General features: G+C 67.6%; 1 protein-coding gene across 3 annotated transcripts in view; it reads left to right on the top strand.

Annotated features, from left to right (window-relative positions):
• The window catches only part of SLC12A5 (solute carrier family 12 member 5), a 29038-nt gene extending 11860 nt beyond the window's left edge, over positions 1-17178 (top strand). For 2 of the 3 annotated variants that reach the window (XM_074920030.1, XM_074920032.1), the window contains exons 2-26: positions 267-361; positions 487-618; positions 831-977; positions 1589-1643; positions 2665-2795; positions 2994-3235; positions 3311-3522; positions 5374-5541; positions 6307-6405; positions 6550-6607; positions 7215-7389; positions 8098-8216; positions 8516-8614; positions 8700-8819; positions 8994-9098; positions 9186-9354; positions 10159-10354; positions 10439-10608; positions 10701-10832; positions 11054-11161; positions 11327-11449; positions 11532-11719; positions 12007-12021; positions 12606-12739; positions 13255-17178. In XM_074920030.1, coding sequence (XP_074776131.1) covers positions 267-361; positions 487-618; positions 831-977; positions 1589-1643; positions 2665-2795; positions 2994-3235; positions 3311-3522; positions 5374-5541; positions 6307-6405; positions 6550-6607; positions 7215-7389; positions 8098-8216; positions 8516-8614; positions 8700-8819; positions 8994-9098; positions 9186-9354; positions 10159-10354; positions 10439-10608; positions 10701-10832; positions 11054-11161; positions 11327-11449; positions 11532-11719; positions 12007-12021; positions 12606-12739; positions 13255-13346 — 3284 coding nt within the window. In that variant the 3' untranslated portion in view covers positions 13347-17178. The remainder of the gene's footprint in view (positions 1-266; positions 362-486; positions 619-830; positions 978-1588; positions 1644-2664; positions 2796-2993; positions 3236-3310; positions 3523-5373; positions 5542-6306; positions 6406-6549; positions 6608-7214; positions 7390-8097; positions 8217-8515; positions 8615-8699; positions 8820-8993; positions 9099-9185; positions 9355-10158; positions 10355-10438; positions 10609-10700; positions 10833-11053; positions 11162-11326; positions 11450-11531; positions 11720-12006; positions 12022-12605; positions 12740-13254) is intronic. The other variant, XM_074920031.1, reaches the window with a different exon arrangement.
• The last annotated feature ends 197 nt before the right edge of the window (positions 17179-17375 follow it).

A 17375-nucleotide genomic window follows, 5' to 3' on the forward strand; every position in this document is an offset into this window, starting at 1 on the left:
GGATGCGCTCCGGCGGCTCCACATGCCGGCCCCGCCAGACTGAGCAGCGCGTGGATCCTGGGGACAGGCGGCCCCTGCCCGTGCGTGGTGTGGGAGGCGATGCCGGCAGCTGGGGCGCAGGCGCTGCCCTCGCCTGTCCTGGGATCGGGTGTGAGCATGGTGCCCTCGGCGCTGGCAGCCCTCCCGTGGGACCCAGGGTGCAGCCGCAGCCCCTCGGCGCAGGCTGAGCCGGGGGCTGCCTGACTGACCCGGCACCGTCTCTGCAGGCGATGGCAACCCCAAGGAGAGCAGCCCCTTCATCAACAGCACAGACCTGGAGAAGGGCAAGGAGTATGATGGCAAGAACATGGCCCTCTTTGAGGTAGGGTTTGCGGGCGCGGGGCAGGGAAGGTCCCTGGGGGACGGCATCTGAAGAAGTCCCCACGTCCCTGGGCTGGCTGGGTCCCGAGGGACCATCCTCACGGCTTGGGGCTCTGCTCTCCACAGGAGGAGATGGACACCAGCCCCATGGTCTCGTCCCTGCTGAGCGGGCTGGCCAACTACACCAACCTGCCGCAGGGCAGCCGTGAGCACGAGGAGGCCGAGAACAATGATGGGGGCAAGAAGAAGCCGGTGCAGGTGAGGGAGGCAGGAGGGACGCAGCCCCTGCTCCCGGCCCCTGCCTGCACAGCACCAGGCCATGGGCCGCCCCATGGTCAATCGGGTCCCTTGGCTGCTGCCAGTGGGACGGTTCTCCCGGGGTCCCCGGCTGCGTCGCAGGAGGAGCGGGACCCCCCGCCCCTCTGCCAGCCAGACCCACGAGTGCTGATAGCTGCCCGCTCCCTCGGCAGGCCCCGCGGATGGGCACCTTCATGGGCGTCTACCTGCCCTGCCTCCAGAACATCTTTGGGGTCATTCTCTTCCTGCGCCTCACCTGGGTGGTGGGGATCGCCGGCATCATGGAGTCCTTCTGCATGGTCTTCCTCTGCTGCTCCTGCGTGAGTGACGGACCCCCGCTGGCCTCACCCAGGGTCTGGGGGTCACCAGCCGGGCTGATGAGAGGTGCACTAGCTGCTGGCCTGCCCCTGCCCCTGCCCCTGCCCTGCCCCACTTACAGCAAGAAGCCTTCGCCTTCCCAAAGGAGTTGGCAGCAGAACGGTGCCCAAATGGCAACTCAGACCGCAGCTGGTGTTTGGGTGGGATGCGGTGGAGGGTCCCCTGCCCAGGCCATGCCCATCATGCTGCAGTGAGCCATCCCGCCAGGACCGTGACCCCAAGGCAGTGACTGGGGGGGCTGAGCACGGGCAGTGTCCTGGGCAGCCTGGGGACCCCCGGCCCCTCGTGGTGCTGCCGGTCCCTCCAAGGGGCTCAGTCCTGAGCTGCGCTGCCAGCCAGCAGCCCTGCCTGCCCACCCACCCTTCCACCCATCCGTCCACCCACCCGCCCGTCCAGCTCTCCGCTGGGCATCCCGGCCCTGTGGCCCATCTCCGCGTGGCCCCGGGGAGCCCCGTGTCCCAGCATGGCCCCCGCTCGCCCTTCCCACGCCCCTGTGCCCCTGCCCCGGTGAGGAGGGGGCTCTGCTGGGTGCTGACACCGTTTCTTCCCACAGACAATGCTGACGGCCATTTCCATGAGCGCGATTGCCACCAACGGCGTGGTGCCAGGTACACCCGAGCTCGTGTCCGTGTGTGTGTGGGAGGCGAGGGGGAGCTGTGTCCCTCCACGTCGGGCGCCTGCAGGGCCCCCGTGCCCCAGAAGGGCGGGTCCAAGCGTGGGAAAGGGCTTTTCCCAGAGAGCTTTTGTGGGTCGTGCTGGCTGAGCTCTGAGGCTGCCCCACGCGCCGCACGAGAGGGCGGATGTCACGGCCAGCCGCTCCACGGCCTGTGGCCACCAGCCCACGAGGGTTCCCCATGGCGCGGGGGGGAGCGTGGAGTGGAGCCGCCATCCGTCCCCAGAGCCGCGAGGTGCAGATGGCAGCGAGAGCCGCCAGCCACGGCTCCTCCCTCCGCCAGACTGGCGAGGCCGCGGGGGAGCGGGGAGAGATGCCGGCGGGAGGACGGGCAGCGGGGCACCGCGGGCCAGGCGCTGGGGCACCCTCTCCCGCCGGCCTCCCCGAGCCCTGCCGGGCCTTGGGACGCTGCTGCCTGCGGTGGGTCTCTCCCCCTGGGGAGGCACCGACAGGGTCTGGCTGCGCGGGTGCCCCTGGGCTGCCTCCCCCAGAGCGGGCCCAGCCCTGCAGAGCCCCAGGGAGCTGGGAGCAGACAAGCTGCACCGTCCCGGAGGCTCCGCGGGGCTGGGCACGGCGCTGACAGCCCCAGCGCAGGCGGTAATTAAAGACATTCATCATCCTGCTGCCATGGCAGAACCATCCATCCCGGCAGCCCGGCCCTAAGGGCTCCTCAGGGAGGAGGGAGCAGGGCACGGCCCACGTCCCCAGGGCCCCAGCACCTGTCGGGTGCCCCAGGGGACACGCGTCCCCGTGGCCATCGCACCTGGCTGCTGGCTCCCAGGGAATGGCTCTGCCAGCGCGGTCGCTCCCGCTGCGCCGGCGCCCTGGGGGCTGCACCCTGCCCTGTGCTGGAGCGGGGCCCAGGGCTGCGCTGGCCCCATCCTGCCCTCCGGCACACCTGGCAGGGCCGGGGGTGCAGGGGTCTGGCTGGGACCCACCTTTGCTCTTTCCGGCAGCGGGTGGCTCCTACTACATGATCTCGCGCTCCCTGGGACCTGAGTTTGGCGGGGCTGTGGGGCTCTGCTTCTACCTGGGCACAACCTTTGCTGGCGCCATGTACATCCTGGGCACCATCGAAATCCTGCTGGTATGTGCCTGGTCCTTCCCCCCGCATAGTGTCAAAGGTTCAGGTCCTGGGAGAGCAGCTCTGCCCTCACCTGCTGTGCTGCCTGCTCCTTGTGGCCCATCAGGGAGCTGAGGCTTTGCTGTGGGACCGAGGGACCCTTCCTTGGGGTCCCCTCTGCGGGGCCGTTAGCCGGGTGGTGATGCCGTGACTCTCTCCCAGGCCTACATCTTCCCAGCCATGGCCATCTTCAAGGCAGAGGATGCCAGTGGGGAGGCGGCCGCGATGCTCAACAACATGCGTGTGTATGGCACCTGCGTGCTGACCTGCATGGCCACCGTGGTGTTCGTGGGCGTCAAGTATGTCAACAAGTTTGCCCTCGTCTTCCTGGGCTGTGTCATCCTCTCCATCCTCGCCATCTACGCTGGTGTCATCAAGTCGGCCTTCGACCCGCCAAGCTTCCCGTTAGTACAGTGTCCCGCGGGGCCGCGGCGGGGCCGGGGTGTGCGAGCGCACGGCTGAGTTTCTGCCTCCCCCAGAATCTGCCTCCTGGGCAACAGGACCCTCTCGCGCCACGGCTTCGACCTCTGCACCAAGATGGTGGTGGAGGGGAACGAGACTGTGGGCTCCAAGCTCTGGGAGCTCTTCTGCACGTCCCGCTTCCTCAACGCCACCTGCGACGAGTACTTCACCATGAACAACGTGACTGAGATCGAGGGCATCCCCGGCGCCGCCAGTGGCCTCATCCAAGGTGGGCACGGCATGGGGACGGAGGAGCAGGGACGGAGGTGTGGGGACAGAGGAGCAGGGATGGAGGTGTGGGGCTCACACCGCGCTGAGCAGCAGGATGGAATCCTGCACCGTGCAGCCGAGCTGGGCGCTGCAGCCAGCGCGTGTGGTCTGTGCCAGTCAGACCGCAGCAGGACGGCTCCGAAGGATGCTCAAAGGCTGGGGAGGAATAAATCCTCCCTCTGCTTCCTCTTGGCCTTTGGAAAGGCTGATATTGATCTGAGGTTTCATGAGGAGCGATCGCCCCTCGGGGGCACTTTGCTGCTGCGGCCGCAGCCGTGCTGGGAGAGTGGCCAGGGCCGCAGGAAAACTCATGAATTTGCTGGGAGGAGCCACTTTTGACCTGTTTTTGTGGAGCCGCTGATACATTTGCCAGGTGCTGACGCTCTACAGCGGGTGGTGGAGGCCGATGCTCAGTGCCACTCAGAGGGCGTTTGCAGACCCCCGGGCTGTGCCGGCGGGACCCGCTCCGCGTGCTCCTGCGGTGCTGGGGCGGTGTCGGGGCAGTGGCCGTGCTGGCCGGGTGCTCGCGGTGAGCTCGTGGTGGCTTCATCTCCGGTGGGTCCCGTGGGGCAGGGCAGGGGCTGCGGTGCCCGGGCATGGCTGGCATTCGCCACAGGGCAGCCCCCGCTGCGTCTCCGCCATGAGCTGAGGGTGAGACTGTGCCGGGGCAGCTGCGGGGCCGCTCCAGCCCGTCTGCTGCGGCGGCGGCGTGGACCCAGGTGCGGGACCTTGGGCTTCACTAAGTGTGTGGCACTTGGGGCTACGGCTGCCGAGTTGCATCGTGGTGATGCGGTGGGGGCATTTGCTGGGTGTTCGAGAGCCTCCCGATGGCGTCCCTCGCTGAGGTCGCGGGGACAGATAAGGGGTCCCTGGCTGCTCTGATCCTGCCGGTGATGGTCCTGCTGGGTTGGGGACAGGGATCCCGGCCGGGCTTTGTCAGGGCAGCAGACAGCAAACGCTCCTGCATCTGGGGCATGTGGGGCAGAGCCAGGACCTGGCTCTGGGCGGCTGGTGGCGACAGTGACCGGGCTGGCAGCGCTTGGAGACGGTGTCACGGCGCGGGTGGCCGGGGCTGGCTGCACCGCGGGCACTGAGCCTCCCTGTGGGGAGAAACGTGGGAGGATGCGCCGGGCAGGGCTGTGTCGGGGGCTGCCAGCCCCGTCTGTCACCCAGGAGCAGTCAGGGGAGGTCAGGCGGCTGCGGGGGGTGCTCAGTGCCGGGTGCTGAGGGCCGGTCCCTGTGGGATCCCCTTGGAGCGTCTCCACAGCCCCTTTGCGATGCCGTGCCCAGGGCTGCCGGCCTCTCCCAGCCGTGCCCGGGCACTGGCTGCTCTCTGCTGCTCCACTTTCTCGCCGCCATCTGTGGCCAGCGCAGCACAGGGAGGGACACTAAGCCTGTTACATCAGCCCCACACTCGTAATCCCATCAAAAACATTATCAAGTTACTTTGACACGATCCACTTTCCTTAAACCTGTGCTGATCAGCATTAATTATATTACCCTCTTAATTATTTGCTACCGCAATCCCATGTCAGCTGCTCCAGTATCTTGCAGGGATGATGCCGGTGGCAGGACAGACCTGCTCTGGTTGCCCACCCATGCCGCTGGGGCTGGGGACACCCCGTCCCTCACCTGCCGGAGGCCAGCACCCCGAGCTGCTTAGTGGGGCTGGGGCGGGGGAGGCAGCGCTGGACCCCCCCGTGCCCCATCCCTTTGGGCTGTGGGGTGGGAGGGAGCTGTGCCAGGCGCGGGTGGCTCTCCTGCACCTCCTCACGCCGGCTGCGCTGCCCGGCTTCCCGCCTCCTCGCAGAGAACCTCTGGAGCTCGTACCTGACCAAGGGCGTGATCGTGGAGAAGCGGGGGCTGCCCTCCATCAGCCCCCCCGACACGCCGGTGGACATGGACCAGCCCTACGTCTTCAGCGACATGACCTCCTACTTCACCCTGCTCGTGGGCATCTACTTCCCCTCGGTCACAGGTGGGGTTGGCCGCCGGCCCGGTTCGCATGCGGCGGGTCACGGCACACGTGCTGCCATCCCGCTCCCGCCGAGCCCACGTGCGCGTCCCCCGGCGCTGGGTGCGCTGGGGGTGATCACAGCCTGCGCCTCCCACGCAGCCGCCCGCGCTCCAGATCTGACGGTGCCGCTCGGTGCCGCGCTGACGTCCCGCGGCTCCGGTATTTATAGTTCCCCGGGGGCGGAGGAGCCCCCCCTGCCCCAGTCCCGCTGCGGGGTGCAGCCGGCGGGTCCTGCCTGCAGCCCTGCTGGGGCCGGAGCTGGTGGGACCCCCAGGGCTGTCCCCAATGTGGCGGTAGCTGGCGGGGGTCCTGGCGCATCCCGGGCAGTGCACGGACCCGCCACCCCCCCGCCCTGTGTCCGCTTACCGGCATGTCCTGGTTTTGGCACGGTGCCTGTCCCCGCAGCTGCGCCCTGGTCGCGGGGTCCTGCCCTCTGGCTGCTGCCATAGCCGGGGTGCTGGGCCCTGTCCCTGTCCCTGCTGCAGTCGCCGTCTGAGCTAATTAAGGGCTAATGAGAAAAGTCACTTAAGAGCATTTTGAGCCTAATCCTTCAGGGGCCTCCAACTGTGGCGAGGGGGGAGCGGGCTGGGGCCCCGAGCCATGGCAGCACCTGCCCGATGCCAGCCGAGTGCCCGCTCCCCGTCCTGGCACACGGCCTGGCACGAGCCGTCCGGCCCGTCCCAGCTGTGGCTCTGCCCACGGTGGCACCGTCCCCCCTTTCCCCAGGCATCATGGCTGGCTCCAACCGCTCCGGAGACCTGCGGGACGCCCAGAAGTCCATCCCCACAGGCACCATCCTGGCCATCGCCACCACCTCTGCGGTCTGTATCCTTCAGGGCTCGCCCAGGCCTGGGCCGTGGTGGGAGGGCAGCGGGCTCCCCGTGCCGGGCTGACCCGCTCAGCTGCCCCACGGGCTGGGGCGGGGGGCAGGGGTCTGCGTCCTCCCGGCTCTCCTTGACCGCCCGGCAGATATCAGCTCCGTTGTGCTCTTCGGGGCCTGCATCGAGGGGGTCGTCCTGCGTGACAAGTGAGCGTCCGGGGCCCGCGTGGGGCGGGTGTGGGGGGAGCCCGGCAGCCCCCGGGGGAGGTGGGGGGGTGTGGGGTGGCTGCAGCCGGGACACACTGGAGGGTCCGTGGGGGTCCTGGGCAGGGGGGGACTCTTGGGGGACTCAACCTCGTAACAGGCGCCGGGGGCTCGAGTGCGCCCTGACCAGGTTTTGCCGCGCATCCGCGGCCCTTCCTCCGGCGCCAGGGCTGCAGGCAGCGCGTGTTTGTCAACAGGCTGGCGGATCTGGGGCAGCCCAGCCCGCTGCAAGCAGCAGGTGACACTTCTGGGTCGCCAGCACCAACACAAACAGGCTCCAACCCCCCCAGCCTTCATCGGCCTCCTCCCGGCACCGGGGACGGGACCCCCCATCCCACGCCTCCCCCTCGTCCCCCGTCGCCGTGACGGGCAGGGGGATGTGGACAGATCCCGCAGGGGGTGGGGACCCTGCCCCGCTTCTGTCCCGTCCCCTCCCCGGTGCTGTCCCCCGGGGGCCGACCTGCCGGGGGGGCCGTGTTGTGCCGCCACGGCGCTGGCGCTCGGGGCATGGCCGGGGGACGGAGCCGCAGGTGATGCCGGTGCCCCGCAGGTTTGGCGAAGCCGTCAACGGGAACCTGGTGGTTGGCACCCTGGCGTGGCCGTCCCCGTGGGTCATTGTCATCGGCTCCTTCTTCTCCACATGTGGGGCCGGGCTGCAGAGCCTCACCGGAGCCCCCCGCCTCCTGCAAGCCATCTCCAGGGACGGGATCGTGCCCTTCCTCAGGGTAGGCGACCCCCAGCCCCGTGCGCCCACCGCGGGGGAGGCCGGTGGGCACCCGCTGCCCACCCTGCCCTCGTCCTGCCGGCACCGGCGCGGCGGTGGGCGGCCGTGGTGGGTTTGGCTGTGGTGTCGGTGGGACGAGAGTGCCGGGAAAGGTCAGCATTCCCTCCCCCTGCTGCCGTGCTGCTTCATATTTTATCTGCTCTCTGAAGACGCGTTCTCACAACCTCATCGCTCTAAATCCAACCCGACAGCTCCCCCCGGGGAAGAACGGGCTAATTTTATCCTCCCTCCTTCACCCTGACAGCCCCAGCCCCAGCTCTCGCTCGCTTGCGCCGCCCGCACCCACTAATGCGTCCGGACATGCGGCCCCCGCCCTCGCACCCGGACCCCCCCCGTGTCCCCACACTGCGGGAGGAGCTGCCCCCCATGGGGTGCCTGGTTCCTCGCTGGCTCTGGCCCTGAGTGGGGGTCCCGGGGGGACAAGGGCCGCTCTGGTGCGGGGAGGGGCTGCGGGGAATGGCCCTGGGACCGCGGCCCCGGCAGCCCCAGCTCGGGCTGTGACCCGGCTCCCCCCGGCGCTCCCAGTCCCTGCTCCGGGCCGGGGCTGGGCCCAGGGGAGGGTCCGGCCCCTCGGGCCGTGCCGAGGACCCTCGCCCAGTGCTGGGCGGCGCAGAGCCCTGATGTTTCCCTCTCCCCACTGCCGCCCCAGGTCTTCGGCCACGGCAAAGCCAACGGGGAGCCGACGTGGGCCCTGCTGCTCACTGCCTGCATCTGCGAGATCGGGATCCTGATCGCCTCCCTGGACGAGGTGGCTCCCATCCTCTCCATGTAGGCAGCACCTCCGCGAGCGGCAGACGGGCCCCCGCGCCCCATGCTGGGGGGTGACACGTGTGGGTCCCTGCTCTCGGGGGGGAGGGACACCCCCACTGCCCCAGCCCCTGCCCGGGGGAGGGGAGCCCAGGGCCCCTCCTCACCCGGCGTTGGGGTCTGGTTGCTCCGCAGCCCCGGCTGCCCCGTCCATCGGTGGGGCCCACTCCGGTACCGGTCACCCGGAGGTGCAGCGGGGCCCGGCTGCGGCCCCGGTCCAGCCCGGTGCGCCCGGCTCAGCCTCACGCTCCCTCCTGCAGGTTTTTCCTCATGTGCTACATGTTTGTCAACCTGGCATGTGCAGTGCAGACGCTGCTGCGGACGCCCAACTGGCGTCCCCGCTTCCGCTACTACCACTGGTGAGCTGGGACGGGACGGGAACGGAGGGGACGGGGTGTCCTGCCACCCCCTCCTGCGCCGCTGACGGCACCATGCTCTCCGCAGGACCTTGTCCTTCCTGGGCATGAGCCTCTGCCTGGCGCTGATGTTCATCTGCTCCTGGTACTACGCGCTGGTTGCCATGCTGATTGCCGGCCTCATCTACAAATACATCGAGTACCGCGGGTGAGGGTGGCTGTGGTGCCGCAGAGCCTGGCCAGTGCCGACACCTGCCCCTCAGCCCCGCGGCCTGGGCTGCTCAGCTGCCCCGCGATGCTCGTCCCGGGGTGCTCCGGGGTGCCGGCGTGGTTCCTGTGTGCGGAGCCGCGGACGTCCCTGATGTGCTGCTGGTCCTTGCAGGGCGGAGAAGGAGTGGGGTGACGGGATCCGGGGGCTGTCCCTGAGCGCAGCCCGCTACGCCCTGCTGCGGCTGGAGGAGGGGCCCCCCCACACCAAGAACTGGAGGTGAGGCCGGGCTGGGGGTGGGGGGGCTGGGGGTCGGGGCAGGGGCCGGCTGGGGCTCAGGCACTGACTGCAGGACTGTCCCTCCAGGCCGCAGCTGCTGGTCCTGGTCCGCGGGGACCAGGAGCAGAATGTGGTGCACCCGCAGCTCCTGTCCTTCACGTCGCAGCTCAAGGCTGGCAAAGGCCTCACCATCGTGGCCTCCGTGCTGGAAGGGACCTTCCTGGACAACCACCCGCAGGCGCAGCGGGCAGAGGAGGTGAGAACTGCCCGCACCAGGGCCGCTGCGCGGGCCGAGCCGGGCTCTGCCAGCAGCAGGTCTCCAGGAGCCCCGTTTCTGCCCCGTGGCCAGGGCTGGCAGCCCCGCCTGCCAGGAGAGCACCAAGGGGACCTCCGGACCCCTGCCCGTTCCAGACACCAGAGACACCAGCACCGGCTGGGCACTGGTCCCAGTCTTGGCCAGCTGCTGCAGGGTTTGGCGCAGGACGGCACGGCCCGGCTCCCGGGCAGAGGTTGCTCTGCTGCTGGGCCGAGCAGCCCCTCAGCTGCCCTGCGGCCCCCACAGCCACCGCAGCCCCCACCCTCCCCACGGCGCTCACAGCCCCCACAGCCGCCGTGGCCCCGGTGCCAGGCAGGGCCAGAGCCATTCCCCGCCGGAGCGAGAGCCCTCCCCGCCCCCAGCCCTCCGCACCAGCCGGGTGGCACGTTAATGAGATTAAGCCCTCGGAAGCAAACAGTTTCTCTCCCATGCAGACATGTTATAATTTCCCTGAGTAAATAACTCTTAGTTGCTGCTCCGCCGCCCGTCAGAGCCCTGGCACGGGGACACCCTCCGCTCAGCACGGCGCAGAGCCGCGCGCCAGCTCCGCTCACTGCCGGGCCTCGTCCCTCCCGGCCCTGAGCCGCTGGCCCGCCGTGGGGCACAGAGACCCGGGCACCCTGCGGGGGGACCTGCACCCCACAGCCTGCACCCACACCCCGCGCCCCGTCCCTGCAGGGTGCCGGGGCTGGCGGTGCCCATCCCCGGGCCCGGCAGCCTCTGACCTCCCTCTCCCGCCGCCAGTCCATTCGCCGGCTGATGGAAGCGGAGAAGGTGAAGGGCTTTTGCCAGGTGGTGATCTCCTCCAACCTGCGGGACGGCATGTCCCACCTCATCCAGTCCAGCGGGCTGGGGGGGCTGCAGCACAACACGGTGCTGGTGGGCTGGCCCCGCAGCTGGCGGCAGAAGGAGGACCACCAGACCTGGAGGAACTTCATCGGTACGGCTCCGCGGAGCGCGGGGTCTGCTGGGCTGGGCTGGGGGCTGCGAGCCTCCCCGGCTGATTTGGCCCTTCCCCTCCCAGAGCTGGTGCGAGAGACCACGGCCGGGCACCTGGCCTTGCTGGTGGCCAAGAATGTCGCCATGTTCCCGGGCAACCAGGAGCGGTTCTCAGAGGGTCACATTGACGTCTGGTGGATTGTCCACGACGGGGGGATGCTCATGCTGCTGCCCTTCCTCCTGCGGCACCACAAGGTAGCTCAGGCCCCACGGTGCGGGGCAGGGGCCGGGGTCGGGGCTGGGCCCTGCGAGCTGTGCCCACGCCTTTCCCCGTCCCTGCCTCCCAGGTCTGGCGCAAGTGCAAGATGCGCATCTTCACGGTGGCCCAGATGGACGACAACAGCATCCAGATGAAGAAGGACCTGACCACGTTCCTGTACCACCTGCGCATCACCGCGGAGGTGGAGGTGGTGGAGATGGTGAGTGCTGGGGCGGGGCGCGTGCCGCAGGCTGGGGCGCTGCGTGTGGGAGAGCCAGGCAGAGCCTGCCCCGGGGGGACGCAGCACCACAGGGCGGGGGGGACAGACTGCAATGGGGAGGGGACACACAGCACCGTGGGGACACAGGGACACGCAGAGCCAGGCTGGGAGCAGTGTGTGCAGCTCCCCCTGCCCCACCGTTTGTCCTGTTCCCTCCTCAGCATGAGAGCGACATCTCCGCCTACACCTACGAGAAGACACTGGTGATGGAGCAGCGCTCCCAGATCCTCAAGCAAATGCACCTCACCAAGAACGAGCGGGAGCGGGAGGTGAGGCCACAGGACAGCCAGGGTGGGACCCGGCCCCCACGGTGGCTGCGCTGCCCACCAAGCTGCCCCACGCTCGTCCTGCCAGGGAGCCGGGGCTGCAGGCTGGGGTCTGCCTGGCCAAGGCCTCTTCTGCCCCACTCCCTGGGCTGACCCCATCCCGCACAGATCCAGAGCATCACGGATGAGTCCCGCGGCTCCATCCGGCGCAAGAACCCGGCCAACACGCGCCTGCGCCTGAGTGTCCCCGAGGAGCAGGTGGGCGACGGTGAGGAGAAGCCGGAGGAGGAGGTGAGGGGCTGCACCAGGACAGGGCCCGGGTGGGCGGCTGGCCCCGGCCCTCCCCGCCCACCGTCCCCCTCTCCTCTTGCAGGTCCAGCTCATCCACGACAAAAACGCCACCACCTTCTCCAGCAGCTCCCAGTCCCCTGGTGATGAGGTGGAGACGGCCCCTGAGAAGGTGCATCTCACCTGGACCAAGGAGAAGTCTGTCGCAGAGAAGAACAAGAGCAAGAGCCCTGTCAGCCCTGAGGGCATCAAGGACTTCTTCAACATGAAGCCGTATGGCCCCACATGCTGCCGCCCCGTCCCACCCGCGCCCCGCATCCCCGGCCCTCCCTGCCTTGCCTGGCCAGGCGGGTGCAGGCAGAGCCCCGGCAGCACCAGCTGGGTCCTGGCTCTGAGGAGGGGGTCCAGGAGCCCTGGGGAGGGGTGGGGTGGGGTCCCTGCGCTGGCGAGGGATGGGGCACCTGGGCAGCGCGTGCTGCAGGGACTCAGGGTGCACACCCGGCGCTCACCTCTTCTCTCTCTTTCTCTCTCTCCCCGGGCCCCCGTCGTGCTCCTGGCAGGGAGTGGGAGAACCTGTAAGTCTGGGTTTGGCTGTGGGCTGGGTCCCAGGGCGGGGGCAGCTGGGCCACTGCTCAATGGGGTAACGTGCCCGGAGCCCTGAGGTTGCCCCCGTGCACGAGGGCGGTTCGGCGCGGCGACAGCTGCTGCCAGTGCGGTGCTAGACGGCTCAGCCGGGCGGCACGCGGGGGCCGCGGCTGCCAGCCCCTGCGCAGACACCGCACGGTGCCCACGCCGTGCGTGCCCCGTCTGCCCTGTGACGCTGCTGGCGGCTGCCTGCACGCCTGGGCTGGGCTCGGGCACCGCCGTGACGCTTGCGCTGTCTGCTCCTGCTCACTCCCACGCGGCTCGGCCCCAAGCAGCCGCGGTGTGACGCTGCCCACAGGCACCGTGTGTGGCCCCGCAGCTCACGGCCGCTGGTGCGGGCTCGGCGTGGCCGGTGGCCGTGCCAGGCAAAGCCTGCAACAGCCTGAGCTCATGCCGCAGCTCAGCCCTGAGCCGCGCTGGGGCAGGGGCCAGCCCCCCCATGGCCTTTGGGGCTGGTGTGGGGCCAGAGGCCGGCTGTGCCCCGCTCCGTGCCCACGTGTGCTGTCGTCCCCAGGAACCAGTCCAACGTCCGGAGGATGCACACGGCCGTGAAGCTCAACGAGGTGATTGTGAAGAAGTCCCAGGACGCCAAACTGGTCCTGCTGAACATGCCGGGGCCTCCCCGCAACCGGAAAGGGGATGAGAACTGTATCCTTCCCGCGGGGCTGCCGCCTTGGGGCCAGGGCCAGGACCCTTCTCCGCAGGGGGCGCCGGGGACCAGGGGGCCACAGATTCCCCAAGGCTGGTGGATCTTGCAGGCAAGTGCCAAGGGGCACAGGTCCGGCACCCGAGCCCAGACCCCCCTATGCCTCCTGCCCTGGCTGGGTCTGGCAGGCACCAGCCTGTCTGTCTGGCAGAGCCGATGCACGTGGGTGGGTGGCGGGGCCACACGATGTTGCACCCACACGTGTGAGCACAATGGCACGAGGCAGTGGTGCGGGCTCAGCTCCACGGGGCCCGGCTGCCTGCTGGGGCGGGCTCAGCCACGTTCCCCGTTGTGCAGCACCCGCACCTCAGGGGCTCCCCCAGCCTTGGGACCAACCCCATCAGCTCCCAGCTCCGGTGCGGGGGCTTACGGTGTCGGTGCTGCAGGCTCGGTTCCCCAGGCGTGGGGCTGTCCCCATGCTCCAGTGTGGTGTTGGTCCTCCTTGACGGCTGAGCAGACATGGAGTTCCTGGAGGTGCTGACGGAGCACCTGGACCGAGTGCTCCTGGTGCGCGGTGGGGGCCGGGAGGTCATCACCATCTACTCCTGAAACACGGCGCGTGAGAGAGGTTTGTCTGCACGCTGAGAGCCCCGCCACCCCTTTGCACCGCGCTCCTGGAGGGCAGGAGGGAAGGCCGGATGGCAGCCGGTGCACAGAAACTTCACCTGGCTTTGGCCGTGCCCCTGATCTCTCCATTCGAACTGCAGCACCAGATCTTCCGGGAGCATCCAGCACCAGAGCAGCTGTTCCTCATTGCACCATCACAGCACTGCTGTCCTTGTTTATATATAAATATATACAGTGTACGCGGACTGAGCACCAGGGCCCAGTGCTGCTGCCACCGCCCGTCCCCGGCAGGGCCAGCCCCAGCGCTGCCGCTCGTGGCCCCGGCGGGGCAGGAGGGCGGCTGTGCCAAGACGGGCGCCCGGCCGCGTCCTGCAGCCACGCCAGCGCGGAGCTTGGCCGGACGCGCCCGCGCCCTGTGACTGCCCGCCGCCCGCGCCCTGCCTCCCCGCGGAGGCGCTGGGAGAAGAGAGAGGCCACCAGCATGCTTTCCTCGCCGGACACTCCTCTCCCCACCTCCGGCAGCGCCCGGGGCTGCCTCCCCCCGGCCGCCCCTCGCCAGGAAGGGCCTGGACAGCCCCACCGCGCCACTGCCTCGCGCCGCCCGTCTCTGGAGGCCGTGGGCCGAGCTTGCGGAGATGCAGCGTGATGGTTTGGAGGGGGCAGAGGGTGGGGGGCAGCGGCAGGGGATTGAGTGCCGGAGCGCAGCGAACCCACGGCAGCACCCTCGGCCTGGGGTGGGTGGGGGTGCTCCCTGTCCCCCTCCCCACTGACTCCAGGCTCTCTCCTGATGCTTGTGGAGCTGCGGTGTCCAAAGCCGAGCCGAGGCCCCGCCGTGCACGGCGCGAGCTGGAGCCACTCTCCGGCCGCTGGAGCTGAGTCCTGTCCCCCCTGCCCTGCTCCCCCGCCACATGGTGCTGGGGGCTCTCAGGCCCCGTCACCAGCCCAGCTGGTCCCCCCTGGGTCCCCCCCTGCCCCACTGTGCTCCCCACCGCTCCCCAGGGCCTGGGGCAGTTGCAGACGTTGCCGTGGCACTGTAGGAAAGTCCAGATCCGTGTGTAGTTTTAACATATGCAAAGTCTGTTTGCCTGGTCTGACAGGGCTGGCCCCCGTGGCGAGGGGTGGCCGTAGGGGTCCCACCGCCCCCCGGCATCACGGCACTGTCCCACCAGGGCGGCCCACGGCCCGTCCCCTCCCGCAGCAGCCAGCCCCGGCACACCGGGCGGTTCAAACACCTCTTACCTTTGGCAGCAGCTGCAGGGTCGCCCCCCGTCCCCATCCCCCCTCACCCAGCATCTCTCACGCCAGAGAAACTGAGGAGCTTTTAACAAATGTGAATGGTTCCAGGAACCACGCAGGAAGCGGTGCCGAGGGCAGCCAGGGCGCCTGCCGGCGCCCACCCCGGCCCCATGTACATAGTGTACATAATACAGTACGTGTATTTTTAAAGTGATCATATTTATGTTAATAGAACCAGATGAAGTCTATATATAGAGATCTATATCTATTCTGAGAGATGCAGGGCTCTGCTAGCACCAGGCCGTGGGGACAGAGAGCCGAGCCGGGCTGCTCCCGCAGGCAGCGGGTGCCCATCGGTTGCCCCGAGTGCTCGGGAGCAGCGAAGGCTGCAGCTTCCCCGGCCACCGGCAGCCCCTGGGAAAGGGCCAGGTCACAGGTTCATCCTCTTCTCAATTTAGCTTCTTAAGAGTTTTCAGGGAAAGGAAGTCACAGACTTTTCTGAACTTGTTTCACAGCAGATTTGAGCTTCCACTCGAAGTGCAGCCTGCTAAGAGTTGCCCTCTCCCAGCAGTGCTGACTGCTTTGTGCCAGCCTGGCCGCCCCGGCCCGAGCCAAGCCCCCGCGCTGAAGCATTCGCCTCCTTGGCCCCCTAAACCACCCCCCAGTGCCACCCGGCACTGCAGCGACCCGCAGCCTCCCGGCCAGCGCAGAGGGAGTGGGTCCTGCCGCAGCATCCCTGGGGTGGCCTGGCAGCGGCTGCCTCCTGCCCAGCATGGGCAGCCCTGGCGGCTCCCAGCATCCAGCCCCCGGCCCTCCTGCCAGCCCAGAGCGGCCACAGCCCTCGGCTTCGGCCTCCCCGAGCACAGGAACGTCCCTCTGCTGCACTCCTCTGCTCCTCCAGGTCCAGGCCAAAGCTGCGTGGGGCTGCTTGGCTAACAAGCAGTGGGGGATTTTTATGTTCCTTTTTTTTTTTTTTTTTTTAAGTTAAGATACCACTTGGACACACTCCCAGCCCAAAATGAAGCCCCAGCTGCACATCTGTGTCTGCTCATACCTTGCTCCTCCATTTCCATCACTCCCAAAGTGCCTCCCTTCGCCCCAGCAGCAGCCCCAGCCCCAGCCTGACCCCCTGCACCGGTCTGTGCCACAGGCGCTGCTGTGGAAGCCAGTCCCAAGGGCTGGGGGAGCAGCTCCCAGAGCAGCAGGAGGGGTTTGCTTCATCGCTCCCCCCTCCCAGCGCCACCAACGGATCCCGTTCCCCCTCAGCGCCACTTCCACCCCCGAGGGCAAAGCCGCGGTCCTGGTTCCCCCCCTGGAGCGGGAAGGCGACCCCTTCCCATCGCTACTGCGGGAGAAAGACGTTTCCCTCCCTCGTCCTCCGGCAGGAGCAGGGGCCCAGCTCCAGAGCGAGCCAGGGCCGCCCCGACAGCCCTGCCAGGCAGGATTCGGCTGCGGCGAGAGGCGCTGGTCCCACGGCGAGTTCCCGCTCGCCGCCGGCCAGAGAGGGCCAGTTTTAGCAGACAGCACTGCATGTTAGTTTACAAACCCAGCCCTGCACGTTTGGCCTCTGTGAGTGTTCGGTTTCCCCATGGAGCACCCTTCTGCCGTTCCACCTTGGTGAAGACAGTGTCCTCCTCCAGTAGACACGCAAGTTCCTCCCTGGCACATGCGCAGACACGTTTCGGTTTTTGTTCCAGACAGGAAGGTCTTGACCCCCAGGTTGGTTTGGCCGGCGGGCGACTGCCGGGAGCGGCGCTGAGCAGAGGGGCCGGGGGTCAGCAGCGCGGCCGCAGCCGGCGGGGAGCGCAGGGCCGTGGCGTGGGCTCGCTCCCAAAGCCGCGGGGCAGGGCAGCAGCAGTGCGGCGGCGGCGGCAGCTCGTGTCGCTGCGGCCACCCCGTGGGACAGGCTGTGAGGCGCGAGGCAGCGCTGGCAGGAGGCACAGGCAGCGCCCAGCCCGGGCCGGTGTCGGGCTGCGGCTGGGCGAGAGGAAGGACCAGAGACAAGGGTAAGAGTTGCACTAGAAGAGTCAAGACCCTCCTCTGTGTAGCAGGACTAAAAGCCAGCAGAAAGACCAGAAGGTCTGAGATTTGCTGGTTACAACACTTTCTGTGCTACATGTGCAATATATTTGTTATGAATGTTATCACAAAGTCGGTTCATTCAATAATCTTTTAATCACCGTAGCTAGATGTTCTACGTCCATTCAAGTGACTTTTATTCGAGTGCAATATTTCAATAGACATGTAGTGACGTAGTATGCTTTGTGTTTTACAGAATCTGTGTGCAGAGCAATGCAATTAAGTTTAAAACCTTGTAAATAAAACAAGTTGCAAACCCCCAAAAAAAGAAAAAAAAAAAAAAAGAGTATTAGGCTTGCATTTAATTTCTGTGAGTGTTTCAGTATCGTGCACTAGGCCGCCTCAGTACAGCCCCTGTGTTTTCTGTGCAGGTATTAATGGAGGAGTGGCTCCTCGGCTGTTGAATGCTCCCTGTTAATGCTTTACTGCTTTCACTGTACTCATTTTTCTAGACTCCTGTCTGCACAAAATGCAATAAATGATTTTATTACACCCTTCACTACTTGCACGGGGAGTTTTCACTTGCTTCAGGGTCTCCGCAGCTGTCCCACCCTCGGCTGCTCCCGTTTCTGTGACAAGGAGCAGGCCCCGAGAGGGAGCAGCAGGTTGCAGAGGAATCAAAACTCAGGCGAGGAACAGCCTCTCCTGAGTGCCACAGCTCCCACAAATCTCTGACCCCCCAGCAGAGCTGCTTTA

The sequence above is a fragment of the Athene noctua genome, chromosome 16 (assembly GCF_965140245.1).
Source record: "Athene noctua chromosome 16, bAthNoc1.hap1.1, whole genome shotgun sequence".
In the NCBI taxonomy this organism is placed as follows: domain Eukaryota; kingdom Metazoa; phylum Chordata; class Aves; order Strigiformes; family Strigidae; genus Athene; species Athene noctua.